Source organism: Haemaphysalis longicornis, unplaced genomic scaffold, assembly GCF_048455015.1.
Source record: "Haemaphysalis longicornis isolate Haplotype H1 unplaced genomic scaffold, Haemaphysalis longicornis Haplotype H1 scaffold_6, whole genome shotgun sequence".
NCBI lineage: Eukaryota > Metazoa > Arthropoda > Arachnida > Ixodida > Ixodidae > Haemaphysalis > Haemaphysalis longicornis.
The window spans coordinates 82,375,281-82,389,004 of NW_027526407.1; the positions used below are offsets into that span (position 1 = coordinate 82,375,281).

The following is a 13,724-nucleotide window of genomic DNA, read 5'->3' on the forward strand; positions in this document are numbered from 1 at the left end:
TGGCGCCTGTAAGTTTACGCGCCCGAAGACAGTGTTTTTGTCCGATGTGAAACCGTGCAGATGAAAGTTGCCTTTGGTGGGAATAAAAGAAAAAAAAACTACTGCTTATACATATTACAGCTATATTTTACCCACATTCAACACCAGCATTGCCAGCCGCACTACCACGCCAATCAGGCTGTACCACCGGGCTTATCTGGCTTGTAGAAGTACTAATCTCTGCGAGCAGCGCTTCTCGGTTCGTAGGCCGTAGGCGTTTCCTCGTTAAGTAAGCCGGCGTGTAGTCGACAGCGGGCCGCAGTAGCATTGTTTTGGGTTATACTGTGCCCATAGGTGAGTGATCTAACAGGTTAGCATTTGTGTTCGCTACAACAAAACTGGCCAGGCGGCAAGAAACCCGTTTGTATTCTTGTATACAATATGCGGTGGTATCAGATCAATGCGGTAATAAATATGCACAGCACGGAGTGCCTAACTTCGCTGTGCCTTTATTACGTGGCCTCAATCGACTGCTTAACGTTTTCCGCACGTAGCCTCAAACCTCGTTAAGGCGTGTCTAATTAGGTCAGGTAAAACTCAGTGTATGGAAGCATACGTGCGCTGTTCTGATGGGACGGAGGTAAGGGCACGTTTAAAGATAATGCAGACTTCCAATTGGCTCGCCAAATTGAAAGTCACTGTTAGCCAGCTTTCTCCTACAGGCGCTGTTTTGCGTGCTGTTATTCAGGTGGCAATTTTAAGCACACATCACTGCTTTATGTACGGAGATGAGAGCGATGGTTGAAGTATGGCAAGATTAAGAGGAACATTGAAAGCGGTGGGCATACCAGAATGCGGGGGAATCAACCACTAGGAATGGAACCTTCAAAAAACAGCGCGATAAGGCAATATAAACGCTCAAAAGATTGTTGTGTGCAGCCAAAGAGTGCATTGTTATTTACGTTGCCATTCTTACTCCCATTGTTGCAAAGATCAGGGTGAAATATTCATCATCACTGATCCCCTTCCGTCTTATTATGGCGTGAATTTGCTTGCCTGTCCCAGGAACTACTCAAACCCGTTCCTCCTTTGGGCAAATACTGCATTATAAAATACAGAATTTGTGTCAGCTAATGTCCAAGTTCACAGTTAGCACAGAACAGGTGTAATTGGAGAATATTGGGAGAGGCCTTCGCCCTGCAATGAGTGGAGATAGGTGGGGGTGCGAATGTTCAAGTTCAATGTGCATTTGTCATGTCTACTAGAAGCTGTAAGACTGCAATCACACAACGTTTGGTGCTGATACCTTTGAACACTACTTCCTCGCGGCAATCTACGCACCAGCACTATTGATAGCGTGGTGCTAAATGTTTGGTGGAAAGTTTGAAAGGCTCGCAGTTTAGAACAGCTGCGTTAAGTCATTATTCACCCCCTACGAGTAGGCCTTGTGGCTTCAATTGTATTTATTTATTTATTTATTTATTTATTTATTTATTTATTTATTTATTTATTTATTTATTTATTTATTTATTTATTTATTTATTTATTTATTTATTTATTTATTTATTTATTTATTTGTACAGACCGAAGCCCCGGCTTAGGGCTATGGCAGGATGGAGCATTAAACAGAACAATTAGCAGAGCAAATAAACAGTGCAACACAGCAATGCAACGACAAACACCACGATCGGGACTAATCACTAAGGGCCACTACAAATGTTTCCAGCAGAAGGGAGTGTATAGCAACAGGAAATCTGTTCCAATGCTCCCCAGTTGAAGGGAAGACATTAAATCTGTTGGTACGACAATAGTTAGGCTTGTTGTTAAGATAGTGAAAGTTGTGCTAATAAACGGTGATGCAAAAGTGGTGTGTTTATCATCAGACATCAAAAACTCTCCTGAAGCTTGTTACTGTCAATATAATTACTTTACTAAATTCGGCGACTGGTGCGATACCTGGCAGGTGAGCAATAATTTTAACCGATCCGGGCTTGCCTTTCACAAAAACCAAGTCCCTTTCCAGCTTCGTGTATTCTTTTAACGTTTCCGCCCTGAAAAGGTAACAATATACAAACATCTCGGCTTTATCCGTTCCAGCAATCTATCTTGGTCGCAGCACATTTGTTTTGTACACCTCGTCATTGATTATCTACTTGCTGAAACTAATACTCGATGTATAAATAAAAAGGGAGTCGTGGAAAGAGTGGTTTGTACTGCTGCTCCTCCTGAAGCAGGGGGGCCTGGGTTTACGTCTTTAAATTTCATCGTCATCATCATCATCATCAACAACAACAGTTTATTGAGGTCCATTGCATGATAAAGGTTTTTCCCTTTGACCTTCTCAAGCTTTTAAAACTTCAGAACTAGAAAAAGAATATTTCAGACCTGTGGTCAATGGGGCATGCGACGAGAAACGGGGGACAAACATAAAAAAATGGCGATATGATCACGTGCACTCGAAGTTGAAAACGAACCGATAAATACATATTTTTTGCACTTAACTGCTGATCAATTCTCCCTGGAATAACACTGCAGACGCACATCACAAAACAGAAGGTAAAAAAGCTGCATACCCCCCCCCCCCCCCCTGAAAACATAAAATACTCACATATGAACGGAGCCAATAAGGCCCTGGACTCCCACCTGGACGTCTCACGGCTCCTCCGGGCGGTCCGTGTTCTCCGCAGGTAGCAAAGTGACGTGAGGTTTTTAGGCGCATTGAAGTGCATATATGTATATACGTATTTATTGTTACTCTTTATTCTCCCTTTCCTGCCTGTCTGTTTCCCCCATCCCTTAAACTCCCACAACAGCAGGCGTTCCGGTGCCCCTCCTTAGGAGTGACGAACTACGCCTGCTGGTGGACTTTCCTTCATACTGTTTGTAACATCAAATTCATTCACTCATCATACGACGCACTCAGCTCTGTTTATACCTGGGTAGGCACACCATCTGTTAGTACTTACGTACTACTTCTACCCGTACTCATTAGGTGTATGTTAACTGGGGAGAAGCCACGGAATGAACTCTTCCCCTAAGCTTTGGTCCGTAAGAACTATCAAGCCACCGCAAGAACTATCAAGCTTCACCATAGCGCAGATGCGGTGACATTGAATTGAGTGGCATAACGTAGCATAGGCGGGACTACTTGGAGGTTGTGATGATGCATAACTGCTTGCGCACTGCATTTGTGTGCAGTTAACAAAGCCTTGTCTTGTGTAAGCACGTACGGCTTTGGTAATATTGACATTACGATGACAATTACTACCACGAGACAACTCATTGGGTTAGCGCACACACATTTCTGTGTGGAAGAAGAAAAGCATTCTGTCAGGTTACGCTATCACCAGGTCTCGCGTGTCTACGCAAAACTGTTACGCACATCGCCGTGGCCGCAATCAACCATATGCATCACCGCATGACAATACGGAACATTCTTTGTCAATAACGAGGAAGCCCCCTTCCTAGTGTTACACATAGGTAATTAGCTTCTCATAGGGAGGTTTGCAAAGAGGTGTAGTTGCAATGGGCATATAATTCGGAGGGTCGACAACGCTTTTAGCACCATCATGCAGGATGGTTACACCGACGGAGGAGAAACACAGGAGAAAAAGCAGTTGGTGGAGATCAGGTAAGAAAATTTGAAGCTAGAAAAGCATTCACCTGGACAAATGTAGTTAATAAGTGGCACCAATCCGGGGTAGTTGTGCCGGGTGTATAATCGAATCCACAACAAAGACCAAAGCAGTTGTTGGTTTCTCTCATCCTGCAGCGTTTGTAGACCATAGTTTTTGTAGCGCGAAAAATATTGTATGAGAGACAGCTAAGGGAATTGAAAACAAAGACGCCGTATGTAGACATTCCTGATCATGCGGAGGTTCTCATTTTTAGAAATTCTCTATGGCGTGCTTCATCACCCGTTCGCAGATCCGGTGCATAAAACTGATTTAGAACATTCTGGTCTTTCGGGCTTCCTCGATGCTATCTCAAGATAGCGTCATCAAGTAGCACCCGGAGAGATAACGATATGCTCTCTATTCTTTGCAACTTTCTGTATCTTTTGCTTCTTCTTCCGGCTGCAATTAGTGGCTTGACGTTGCTCCCAAGATGAATTTGTTGCACTCGATGACTTTCCACAAACAATGGTGTTGATAATCTTCGCTTGCATTGTTGAGCAATGCGAAAGCGTACATTTATAAAAAAGTTGGCGAAAACGTGAAACAGTTTTGATTACTAATTTATAATCTTATCGCGTATTCTTGCTCTTCTTTTCCCGGGCACAGCTTTCACGTTGGCACGTGCACACGTGCTCTGTTTCTGATGTGATTGCGTAAAGCATGCACCGGTGGTCTCCTTCTGCATCGCATAACACGGCCATACTCAATTGTTCGAAGCGACATCCGTGCATTAAAAAAAGGCGCCGGCAAAAAGTTCAGCTTCCAAAACCACAAAAGCAGCGCAATATAACCACGGCCGTTATAACACTGTCCCAACCCGCCGAATGCACATGGACAGCAGAAGAGAGATGTTGCGACGTAACGGATGTTTCAAACGACACGTGGAGACGTCGCGGCCAGTTCTTAAGGATGAACGCGCTCTGAACGCGCTTGCAGCAGCGAGGGAGAAAAGGCATTGACAGAGTCACGCGTAGAGGCCACCTTCAAGAAACAACCAAAAAAAGCGCCGTCTTTACAGAGCTGGAGCTCCGGGCCCCAACTCCGGGATCAGGAAAAAAATGAAGCTTGGTCTCCAAGACGGACAACCCGAAGCGCGCCAAGCGCTCATTTGAAAGCGCACGTGGGGTGAGGGTGAGCTCTGCTTGGCTGCGGCGGCTGGTCACGTGACGAAGCGGCCCGCCATAAAACGGCCGCTGCCCTCTGAGGAGAGTTCACTGAGAGGGCGTTTGCCGATCGAGCAGCCACGGCTCCTTCTCCGTGTTCATTCGCGCCCTACCGCGTGCCGGTCGCGATCGACCTGTGCTCTCGCGCTTCTGCGAGGATTGTGGCAAGTAACTGCTCGGCGGAGCGGGACTTGTGCGCTTCACGGCGTCGTGGATCTGCTAAAAGAGAGAGAAGGTCGTCGCCGATGCCTCTCGCAGCCGTGGCCATGAACCGCAAAAGCAGCGGACTCTCACCCATCCGCCTCATGGTCATGGGAAGCCGTAGTGTCGGCAAATCAGGTCAGTCAAGTGCGCCTTCTCACTCTCTCGCTCATTTCTCTTCACTCTCTCCACCATTTCTCTCCTCCGTTCTTCTGCAATATTGCGAAAATTCAGCACACCGGAAGTATATCCCGCTGCGGTCTCACCGGTTCTTTCCAAGCAGAGAGCGTACACCGTCGATTTGTTGTCGTAACAAGAATCGCGACAGATACCATTTGTGATTGCAAACAGCTGTGATGTTCTTGTTTTAAGAACAATAGGGTACCCGTAGAAGAAGCGGTTTACGTTGCGGCAGCGGTAAACTGGATATTGCATGAGAGTCAGATGTCGCAGGTACTGCACAGTAACCAGCGGTTTACAACGAGCGATCCTTGAAGCCATTTGCAGTAAGGGTGCTGACATATTTCGCACCAATTTCTTCGGACTTCCACAGATATAGTTCTTGTAAATCAGACGAAAAGACATCAGTTGTTATACGGACAGAATCTGTAGCTGTCAAGATTGCGGTTTTTGTAAACCGTTGCTGAAGTTCGGAATTCGTCGTTAGTTTACTGTCTCTCCGCTGCATCTCGGAACCAACAATCCACATCATCTTTTTAGGGTTCCCGGTCGCATTCCTAAAAAATCTCCGATTCAACCATTCAAAGACGCCCTTCACATTGTTCGGAAGCCGAGACCCACAACAGGTTAGCAAAAAGAGATCGGTGTGGGTTTGTATTCGCCGTGTATGCTCGGCTTTTTATTCCCGTTGAGCTAAAGGAGCCCCAAATCACAGCTGTCGTCTGCGATGTGTTTCGCCCCAACTGTCCAGCAGACGGCGTGTGGCACGGCGCGTGCGAGCTGCCCTCCTCGCGGCGCGGCACGGAGGCCGCCCCTTCGCCTCCGGAGCGGCCGTGAAAGATGCTAGGCGCCACCTGGCGACTTCGGGAAGGCGGCTCTGTTTGGTTTGGAGTTCGTTGCTTTTCTTCCGCCTCTTTTCGTGGCGCGCCTACGTTCTCAAGACGGATGACTCCTCTCTCCCCGTTGGGGTCAGGAGAGAAAAATCCACAGTAATTGTTGGTTCCCCAGTCTCTTCTTCCGTGCCGGTCCGCGAAGTGGGGCCGTGGCGTATGTGCAAACACGTGAGGATCGTTTTCACCTCTGGGCGGTCAGTTTAAATCCGCATTCCCTCTTGCGACTTGGCACGTCGAGCAACGTGGCAAAACGATGAGGCTTCGTTTTTGGAGTGTTAATTTATACAAGTGTGCACGCATTCGTGCAGGGTACTGGTTTTTCTCTACTGGACCAAGAGAGAGGAAGCCTGGAAAGCTTCCCCACTGTGACAAGTGCGTTACGACAAGCGGTTTCATAATGAAATAAACCTTGACGCAGGACCAGTTCCCCACGCGTCATCTGACGTACTAGGAGAACAACGGGAGCATCGGTCAGTTTGAAACTGAGGTCGATTTCAGTCTCTGGATTGACGTCGGCCTTCACGGAAGGCCGCTTATTTCCGTGTGGCACGTGACTTGCGAAATTGGTTCCCCGTAATGACGTGCGCCTGGAAGTGCGTAGTTATAGGAGAGGGGGGAGGGGGGAAGCGGAATAAGGAAATTGGTGAGTTGATGCGTGTTCATTTTGAAACATGAAGCGCAAATCCAAGACACTGTGGAAACAAGAACCCGAAGGGTAAAAAGCTACGATCATTAGTTGTTTTGTGCGTTTTGCGACTTGCTTTCTTCTTCGAAAATCCTTACGCTACCAATCAAGCTTTACTGTCGGTGTTGCAGCACAGTTTCTCACACTTTGGGAACTCACAATCTCATTAACGATAATTAACATCGGCAGTGTCCCGGGGAGTGTCTAAAAATTTTGCTTTAGTATCTCCAGGGATAGCGCGGGTTAGAGAAAAAAATCTAAGAGCTTACAAGGCTTTGCACTCCGCTGGCTTAGTCGACATCCTTCCCAGCTCTACAACCTTTCACCGAGCCGCGGAAGAAGCAAGGATCCCGAAGCCCGTGATCAGTTTATACGCAATCCAGGAAGTCGATATTAGGAGGGGTCATTACGATGGCGGCGCCGTCAAGGCGTGGCCATTTCCGTCCACGAAACCTTCGAACGTTCAAATGCTCGCACAACCTTTCTACAATTACGGAGCTCCGTGACATGCGGGCCGCTTCAGGTTAAAGACATCACATGCTATTCGTGACGCACGATGTGCTCATCACAGACCTGCCATGGGATTTTCGCCGAACTTGCACTGCAAGCAAGCCCGAGTGAGCGCTGACAAGGTGAAGGACGCATTTTGAGAGGGGCGTGCGACAAGCGCGAGCAGCTCGTCAAAGCGGTTTAAATTTGTGCGCCTGGTACTAGTGCTACAGCGGCGTTGACAGTCCGAAGCTTCGGTACGATAACAGACACTGACAAACTGCTGGGCTGGATGCCAGAACACCCCTTTCCCCTGCCGGCATTTCTGATGGCATAACATTGGTTCCTGATAGTTTTTCGAATTTTTCTTTATATCTTTTATTTCAACATGCCGGAGGTTTGTAGCTGGCCAGAAATGTACAACAAAGCAAATGCCACATAAAATGTTAGTGTATGTTGTGGCTGTGAGTAAAACGTTTTCCTGTAGCATTATTGTCTGGAGGATTTGAGAAATGACTCTCCCGGGTCATGTTTTGTGTCAGTCACTGGGCTAGCTTTTCTAACGTTGAAACCTACACTGAAGTTGCATTTGATCATTCGGGAAAGTTATTCGCGAAATTCGGCCGTTTTTTGCCACTGAAACCTCATAGAAAGACACTTCAAGCACATCTTGACAGGCCAAGGCTTCGTAATCAGGTGCCCTCTGTTGTAAGGCTTCAATCACCTCAGCAAATGTTTTGTCTTGCAGCCACTGCCCAGTAACTGAAGATAACGTTTCAGTTGCTTTCAACGCTTGGCTGCACCTACAGCCACAAGATCTGATTTCAGAGTATCCGCACTATTTTCTCTCATTGTTGGATGCTGCCGAAGACAGTCATCGGTCGAGCTGCGTCACGTAACATGTGTACCGTAATGGGCCCATGGGCGCAGACATTTTGGTAGCCCTGTTCTGCAGCATGCTGCGTTCTCAGATAAGCAGCGATTTTTGAAGCGTAGTGTGGCTTTATGACACGTTAAGAGAGACTTTTTAAGCCCCGGACAGAGTAGCGATGCCGTGCTGCTCCATACCGGACTGTTGTATCCCGCAGGAAGATGGTAAACGCCTGCCTCGCTTCCCGCTGGAAAATAAGACAGTGGCCTAGATTAACCTCAAGCCACTAGAAAAGCGTAGCTTACTTAGCTGCTCTTGCGTAACCTAGATCCACTAAATTAGCTGCGCTATTGTAACCGATCCTGACCCTTTCGCACCGCTGCGCTATCTCAAATTCTTCGAAAAGGAAACACAGCTGTCATGGTTGCCAAGCGGCGCCTGGACCAATTCCGCTCCTCAAGGTCGGCGGTAATTGGGCGCATAAAGCTCACCACCTTGGCGACAGAAGCCAAAATGGCTGCCGGTGTGCATCAGAGTCGTTACTCTTAAGCATAGTAGTTTATTTGTTCTAGCTGCACCCCCACAGCCTCTCGCTGGGCATCTCACTGTAGCTCCCCACTGGCACAAGGTCCATCCGCTGGTTTTCCCACTCTTCTACTGCTTCGGATAAAAGCAACTGATCGTCCACAGATTCACCGCAAACCATAGACACAATCATGCCCGATTACGCAAGAAACCGTGCAGTTGCGAGACGCGCGGTGGTGTTTTAGGCCTCGAAGGGACTACTGCCAGCGGAATCCGTCACGTAAAGCACTCACGCTGTTTTCTCTGGCGGCCTCTCCCACCTGATTTAAAAGAGTGACTGACAGCGGGAGATGAGATACCCGAGATGTGAGCAGTAGCGGCCACCTATGAGTGAATAATGCTTCCCACGCCATTGCACGAGATATCTAGAAAAGCAGGGAGGGCGAAGGGTGAGCGATGATGCCGGTCGCCTTTGATGTACCGGATGGCTTACTGGCCTGGCCTGGACTCTGCCATGTGCGCAAGCAGCTCAGCCGTATTCATCTCTCTGTGGCATTGAGCTGGGTTGACGAGGGCAGATCATCTACAGAAAGACATTCTTATTTGGCAGCAAACTTCTCGGATAAACTTCTCACCGTTCCTGTTGGCCAACTTTAAGAATCAGGCCCGTCGTCGTACCATGAATGTCTGGAAAATTAGCACTTAATTTGGGAAGCGGCACTGAGAAACATGAATAGTTTCAGTCACCCTCATGGTTCCCAAACGCAGTGAAATGTTTTCGATGCTCCGAAGAAGCGCATTATCTTTCCTATTTGTTAGTCACGTGTTGTTTTCAAATGATATCACATATACCATGATGTACGAGGGACATTTGTGTGGATGCGGTGTAGGCCGTTATACTTTCCTTGCTTCCCGCCACGGTACAATATCGCGGGGTGCCTCTGTAACGCTGGCTTGAACACGAATAAAAGTAAGAGCCTTTCCCGCAGACAGTAGACCAGGTCGTCCCAGAGATTCAGTGAGGTGGAGTTGATACCGTCGCCTCTGTATGAGCCTAGGAATGCGCTCCGCGTTGCTGGAAGATGGTCAGTCGAGGTAGTACCCAAATATATCCCGAAGCTACAGGGACTGTTCATCTTCACTGCTGTTCGTCTTCACTTTTCGAACTTTGGTTGGCACAAGTAGGATCCTCGAAAAACATTTTACCTTTGGAGTCCTGTTCCTTCTTTACGGCACTGCTTCCTATTTCTTTGTTACATTAAAGATGAAAGTAGGTTTCTCCGCCTCATCCGTTCTCGTATTTACGGAGCAGTGTTTGCTTTCATTGCTGATTTTTCTATGACATGAATATGTGTAGCTTATGTCTGCTGCAATGTAAAGACCTGGGAACATTTGAAAGCCTTACACCAGCGCCACGTTTCACAGTAACGACGTCATGGAACTAGTATTGCGTAGTGAATACCGTTGAAGTAAGCGGACGTCAAAATGTTTTCATATGTTCTATTGAAAATGCCTTTCCTCTGGGCCTTTTGAGTCTAACGTAGCAAAAACGTTATTTTACACGGGGCGGATTCCGATACGAGGCAAGAATACCCTTCTCCTTAGGTAACACAGCGAAAAAGAACTTGTCTAACGAATCAAATCAATGAAACATTATTGCGAATAACAATGACTACATTCAGTTGATCGCAAGGTCAGGTTTCGCGTCTTCTTGTCTCGTTGCAGCTGTCACTGTGAGGTTCCTGACGCGGCGCTTCATCAGCGAGTACAGCTCCCTGAAGGACCTGCTCTACAGACAGACGGTTCTTGTGGACAACAGGACGTGCGAGTTGGAGATCCTGGACACGTCGAGAAACCAGGTTGGTAACCCTTTATTCCTGCTGACGTTTAAATAGTTCCACTGCGACTACCTCCGACACGTTTGAAACGTTCAAGGAACACACCATCTCGCCATAAAGGTATAGACACGGTGAAATCAATACCGGTAAATATTATGCGGAGCACTAAATAATGTCATTCCCTTATGTTCGAATGTGTTGACGGCGACAGCCTGATAGAACTATGATGGGTGGGTAGGTATCGCTTCTACTGTGATGAAAACACGTGAAAGTAGTGGTAAATACTTTAAGGTTGGGTTAAATGTCACAATTCTGAATCTTAGAGTAGATAATTTTTTGATGGCGAAAAGTTACACCACACGTTTTGGTGTGTTGCAATTTGAATGAAGTTGAGCTGGACGAGGGATCTTTATTAATTTGTTTACTGTGTCACTAAAGTAAAACGATTTTGTAAGCTTTGGCGCCAGAACAAGAAAGCAGTATTTTGGCTTAATATCTTGTGAACGCTGTAAAACCAGTTAAAATGTGAGAACTTTTCCCTCAACATTCCTGTTGTGCCCTCAAGCTTACACGTTGCGCGCATGTTTTGAGAATCATTGTGTGGAGAGGCCAGTCCTATGACGAATGGACATTCTGTTGCTTCCAGGAAAACAAATTTCCCGAAGACAAGATGGGCTGGGCTGATGCACTGGTGATAGTGTACAGCATCGAGGACCGGTGGAGTTTCGAGGAGGCGAGCAGTTTCCTGCAGATCGCTCGGCGACTGTGCCCTTGCCTTCCCACAATCCTGGTGGCAAACAAACGAGACCTATCACACGTGCGCCAAGTGGACTTCGATGACGGTCGCCAGCTGTCCCTGACCGTCCAGTGCCAGTTCTACGAGGTGTCGGCGGCCGACAGCTACGCTGGAGTCCACATGGCCTTTCAGAGCATCCTTCGTGAGGTCCTAGCCACCAAGATCCTTCGATCTCTGACGTCTGTCAGGCGGCGGCTCAGCGTCGTCTCCGTCTCGAAGATTATCGGTGCCGCCTTTGGTAAGAATGCCAAGCGACACAAGAAGAGGCCCTCCTTGTCTTTGTAAGATCGTGAGAGTTTTGGAATCAAACTGTGTACACTTACGAAGATTGAACTCAAGAAAAAGGAGGTCCTCTGAGTTCTCTGCCTTTTGATCTCTGTGTCTTGCCGGAATAACGACGGCCCACCGAACTGGACCCACTCTATGCCATGTATTGTTATTGTGCCAAACGTTTCCTTGCAGATCGTCTTCGTGAGGGTTTATTCGATAACTGCGAGTGGGCAAATGTATAAATCTAGTATTGTCCGAGGAGTTTGGTTTGGCTTCACTCTGTCTTCATTATTACTACGACTACCAATAAGACCGATGTCCACTGTGTGGACCGCTGCATTTCTTTTAGTTTTCTGTACATCACTCTTCTGGCGGCTGTAAGCCGACAAATTTAATCTCAGCAATGTGGTTCCTTTTCGTTATTTATATGTAAAATACATTTTCTTTTGTCATTGCGTCCATAGCCATGACATCATATTGTAAAAACCTTACTCAGTTTCAGTTTTGTGTGTAATTGCCGCTTCCTGTGAAGTCTTTTCGGTATTTGGCTCAAACAGTACTCAAAGAATGAGCCACACAATTTTGTTCCACACATTACCAGGACATACTTCTAGTCATCGTCCTGTTCGATCAGACAAGGCAATATTTGTGGTTGACACGGGCCGCCATTTGTACAGTAATATGGGTTCCAGTGTTCACGTGTCACTACCAAACTGTGATATAACACGCAGTAAGATAACGTTTTCTATTACAAATTTTGTGCCAAATTGTACTGAACGTGCTTTATGGTAAAATGTTGCGGCGAATGGCCGCTAGGTAACTAATTAAATATATTTAGAAGAGAAATTGATATTGATTTAAGCCAGAAATCTCCAGGTGTTTTTACTATAAAATTTTCAACCATTCGTTGGCTTTACTTTATGATACCACGTGATGAGTCTCACATTGGACTAACGTGTTGATCGAAAATCCTTAGCACCCTTACTGGACAGAAATACTTCGCATGAATTTTACGAATTGTACACCACGCGTATTTTGATGCTCAAAGTTCCTGTGGATGTCGTTCTCGATATACAGCAACTACGTGTGACGCCTCCAAAATAAAATGTCGTCCGAATTTTAGTATATGTGTTGTGTCTGTTTCTTTATTTGGTACGACAAAGCGCGCACCTGTGGAACGTGCTCTGGTTTGATTAGCGATCGGGATATACGATCTTTTGATTAGCACAGTGATATTAACATGGATCGAAATTAGACAACCATAGCGGTTGAAGCTCGAACTGAGCGGGTAAAAAGACGTTAAATATTTTTATTGTTTCTTTATGAGCTACTGAATCTACGACGTGGTACGAAACTCCCGGCAATACACACAAAAATAAAAACAGAACGATGGGTCACACCCGAATAGTAAGAGATGAAATATCACAGGGCACTAAACTTAGCATGACAGCAAGCCGGTTGATTTAAAAACTTTAAAAGTAACATTGAAGTAAAGGTTTCATCGCGTTACTTTGAAGACTACGGAAAGTTTCAACTGAATTCGCTATGAAAGGCGAGCGACTGTATACTCGACTATGTCATGGCATGACACCAAGGTAACTATTTTTAGAGCATTGTTTAACTTATTTTGTAATCCATATAGTTGCAAAAAAGTAAATGAAAGGTGCTTGCTCACAATCTTCTTCTTTTTCCAAAACGTTGCAAATCTTAGAAGCACACTCCCACAAAAGGTTGAAAAGTAAGCGAGGTTTTATAAATGGTACTGAGGGCGGCCACCCAGCGTCATAAAAAATCGGCTCCAATCCACGCTGTGAGGCAGACGCCGCCGCTGTAGCCCGGCCGTGAGTAGGAAGAGAGAAAACAGTAAGGATCGTCTTTAGAAGGGTGAGACCGCGGAACCTAGCTATCCTGATGTGCTATCTTGGGGCTAAACCACCGCGCTACACAAGCTCAGACACCGAAACAATGCGACATGTGAGCTTAGTGATTCCCATTTATACCGATTTAAACTAGTTCGCTTAGTGACTTCGAGAATTGCGAGAAAACTGAGGGAACTTTATTATTCCTATTTATCAGAACCTGTTGCTTCTTTCGCCGTTTGTAATACCTCTTAAAACACAACCGAATTGGTAATCCCCAATTTAGAAAACGGAGCAC

The 13,724-nt window shown here is 46.4% G+C and overlaps 1 protein-coding gene across 1 annotated transcript; it reads left to right on the forward strand.

Moving 5' to 3' along the window:
• Window positions 1–4,855: 4,855 nt before the first annotated feature.
• Window positions 4,856–12,695, forward strand: LOC144141723 (ras-related and estrogen-regulated growth inhibitor-like protein). Its single transcript, XM_077673234.1, has 3 exons — window positions 4,856–5,158; window positions 10,389–10,522; window positions 11,148–12,695. The coding sequence occupies exons 1-3, from the start codon at window positions 5,065–5,067 to the stop codon at window positions 11,580–11,582; spliced, it is 663 nt and encodes a 220-aa protein (XP_077529360.1). The 5' UTR covers window positions 4,856–5,064; the 3' UTR covers window positions 11,583–12,695.
• The last annotated feature ends 1,029 nt before the right edge of the window (window positions 12,696–13,724 follow it).

Bases quoted from the DNA above. Each gene is read 5' to 3' on its own strand.
- LOC144141723 (XM_077673234.1), top strand. From the start codon at position 5,065: ATGCCTCTCGCAGCCGTGGCCATGAACCGCAAAAGCAGCGGACTCTCA. The intron at 5,159-10,388 runs GTCAGTCAAGTG...GTCTCGTTGCAG, and splicing joins CCGTAGTGTCGGCAAATCAG to CTGTCACTGTGAGGTTCCTG. The intron at 10,523-11,147 runs GTTGGTAACCCT...TGTTGCTTCCAG, and splicing joins TGGACACGTCGAGAAACCAG to GAAAACAAATTTCCCGAAGA.